General features: G+C 36.1%; 1 protein-coding gene across 7 annotated transcripts in view; it reads left to right on the top strand.

Annotated features, from left to right (window-relative positions):
* The window catches only part of LOC106875384 (uncharacterized), a 427,703-nt gene that overhangs the window by 341,000 nt on the left and 83,917 nt on the right, over positions 1–2,786 (top strand). For all 7 annotated transcript variants that reach the window (XM_014923494.2, XM_052974937.1, XM_014923493.2 and 4 more), the window contains one exon: positions 223–273. In XM_014923494.2, coding sequence (XP_014778980.1) covers positions 223–273 — 51 coding nt within the window. The remainder of the gene's footprint in view (positions 1–222; positions 274–2,786) is intronic.

Genomic DNA, 2,786 nt, shown 5'->3' with positions numbered 1-2,786 from the left:
AGACTTACTTCAATTCTGTATTCTCCTACCTAAAATATGAAACAAATTCTAACTCCATTTGTGTCCTCCATATTGCTTAAATTGATACGAGAGTTTACTAAGGGTTTTCCCCCCTCCCTCAGTTGTTCTTTCTTAAATCTTCCAGTACTTGTTCTGTAGCTCCTTCCACTCTCCCCCCCCCCTTTTACTCATTCACTCTCTAATTTTTCTCTTTCTTTCCAGTTTGAAGAGTGCAATTGCCCAGATGAAGACCTTCCTTCCTCAGACATCAATGTAAGTAATTAATAATTACTTTGTGTGTGTGTGTGTGTGTGTGTGTTGAGGTATGTGACTTAGTGTTGGACTCATCTTCATAAGATTCTGGTTTCGGTTCATGGACCGTATGACACATTGTGTTCTTGAGCAAAACACTTCATTCCACATAAGTCTAAGGTGACCCTTGGAGTATATATGAACACCGTTGTCTCTCTGCATTGCAGCAAAGGATGGAAGAGGATTGGCCTACAAGAGCTCTGTAGCAGTGCCACATAAAATGCACCCTAACCAACACCATGTAATAGCACCCCTGCTTGTGTGTCATCTAAAAGCAGTGCCATGTAAAAAGCACCCAGCACACACTGTAAAGTGGTTGGGCGTTTTGGGGAAGGGCATCCAGCAGCCATAGAAAGCAAGCTAAAATCAGACTGGAACCTGGTGCATCTCTCCTGCTTGCTTTGAGATTTCAAGGATATGATTGTTTTATTTTTACAATGAAATAACACTGCGGTGTAGGTGTGATAGGCTGGATCTGACCAGATTTAACTGAAACGGATAGAATATTTTGGCAAGACATAGGTGATTTAAAAGCTAAAGGGTTAAGAACGTCATGTTATTAAACGATATTTGTTCATTTAACAGATAAACAGAAATAGCATTTTAAAAATGGTTGACTATTTAGTATGTTCAATCAGTTTGTGTTTAATGCAAGATGTCTGCCTCCTGCATGTTGTTAGCTTTGAATTTGAGTTCTATTATATCCATATTAGTGGGATTTTTTTTTTTCTTTTAAAGAAACTGCTTGTTGTTAGTTCAACATCCTATGTTGTTAATTTGATAATGTTTAGGCAAACGAAATTTAGTTCCTGCAGATTCAGCTTAACTCTGTGTGTGGTGGTGGTTGCTTCAGCTGAAGTTTCTTCTCTCTCTCTGTCTCTCTCTCTCTGATATATCTGTTTATAGACAATTACGTATGTGTCTTCATGAGATACAAGTTTTTGCAGGTTGTTTGGTGTACAGTAGTAGTGATGTTAATAGACATATATTATTGTGATTACAAAAACATTATTCTTTCTCTTATGTACCAATCTTTTGTGCAGTGCCACAAGCAATATCAATGATGCTATGCTAATGTAACAATTTAGTCAGCAGAATACAATGCATTTACGAAAAAGGAGCCAAGCATGTGTACTTTACCACCTTTCTACTGAGAGGGAAATCATCACACATGCAAACAGTACAGATTATTTCAGATATTTAGCTCTCACAGATGATTCGGTATGTGCTCATAATAACGTTGTAAACAAAACCAAAATGTGTAAATGGTCATATTCCAAAACCATGCAAAATTGTTTGTTTAATGTATGAACCTTAAGTTTGTAGTCCCCCCTACTGTATGTATCCATTCACATTTTTCAACTTTAGTCATTGGTTCTTTATTGTTAGTACTAACACATTCCCTGGCTCTGACTGTTCAGATTTATTCGTGATAAAGGTTTTTACTTCAACTGCAGTTTTCCCAGGTTGATATCAAAAGGGTTAGTAATAACAGTTATTTTACTGAATCTCTTCAACTTTCTAATGTTGCTTGGTTTAAAATAAATTATTTTACTAAATTCCTTTAGATTTCTTATTATTTTCAAATATAAGTTATATAGAGATTGTATTGTATCAGAAATATTCTCACAAAAGAGTTAATGTGTTAAAAAAAAAAACAGACTTAACCACTTGCAATTTGATTCTATTGAACTCACAAGCTATTAGTTGGGCCCTTAATTGTAGTGACAGAGAAGTTTGTAAGAGGGGGGGAGAGAGCGAGATGGGCAGTGGGGAGAGTAGGTGTGATTCTATGGAGGAAATGGATGAAGAAGGCTACTGAAACTTCCCCCTGTGACCCATTCTGCCCACCAGAGTGTGGGGAGTGGGGAGAAAAAGGCATTAAATTGCGTTTGGTGGTGCCAAGTCATATATCACAAAAATCAAGATCTAATGTTTGCGCTTGTGTGCAAACCTTATCCGTTATTATGTTTATATATGTTTGTATGTAAAAAGTCCTTATCTTGGAAAAGATAAACTTCTGTATTTTTTTTGGAGGTGGTGTTTATTAAACAATTCTTGTTAGAGATAAGTTTTTTTTTCCTTACCATATATCAAAATGTAAGGTAAACCAGCTTATCTTTATTTGATTTTCAAAGTTTTATGAATTTTTTTTTTTCATCTTTATTTTATATTATATGCTTTAATGTTATGGTAGTGGGGCAGCGGAGTTGGCGGTAGGTTTGGTGATAGACTGCAAGGAACTAATGATATCATCATCATCATCTGGTTCAGCTTGCTCAGAATAATGATGTACCCTTGCTCGAAAATGAACCAGTGCAAAGCTAATGGTGCAGGCAGGATGGTTGTTATTGTTTGGTCAACCTCAATGAGGCAGACCTACCTTCAAAAGCATTCCAGTTACAATCATCCAATTTTTTTTGTTTTTTTTGGTTTTTTTTTCTCAGTTTTGTGTCACACAAAGTACATCTGTA

Source organism: Octopus bimaculoides, chromosome 20, assembly GCF_001194135.2.
Source record: "Octopus bimaculoides isolate UCB-OBI-ISO-001 chromosome 20, ASM119413v2, whole genome shotgun sequence".
NCBI classification, from domain to species: domain Eukaryota; kingdom Metazoa; phylum Mollusca; class Cephalopoda; order Octopoda; family Octopodidae; genus Octopus; species Octopus bimaculoides.
Note: the sequence above shows the minus strand (reverse complement) of the source record. Positions and strands in the feature narration are given on the sequence as shown.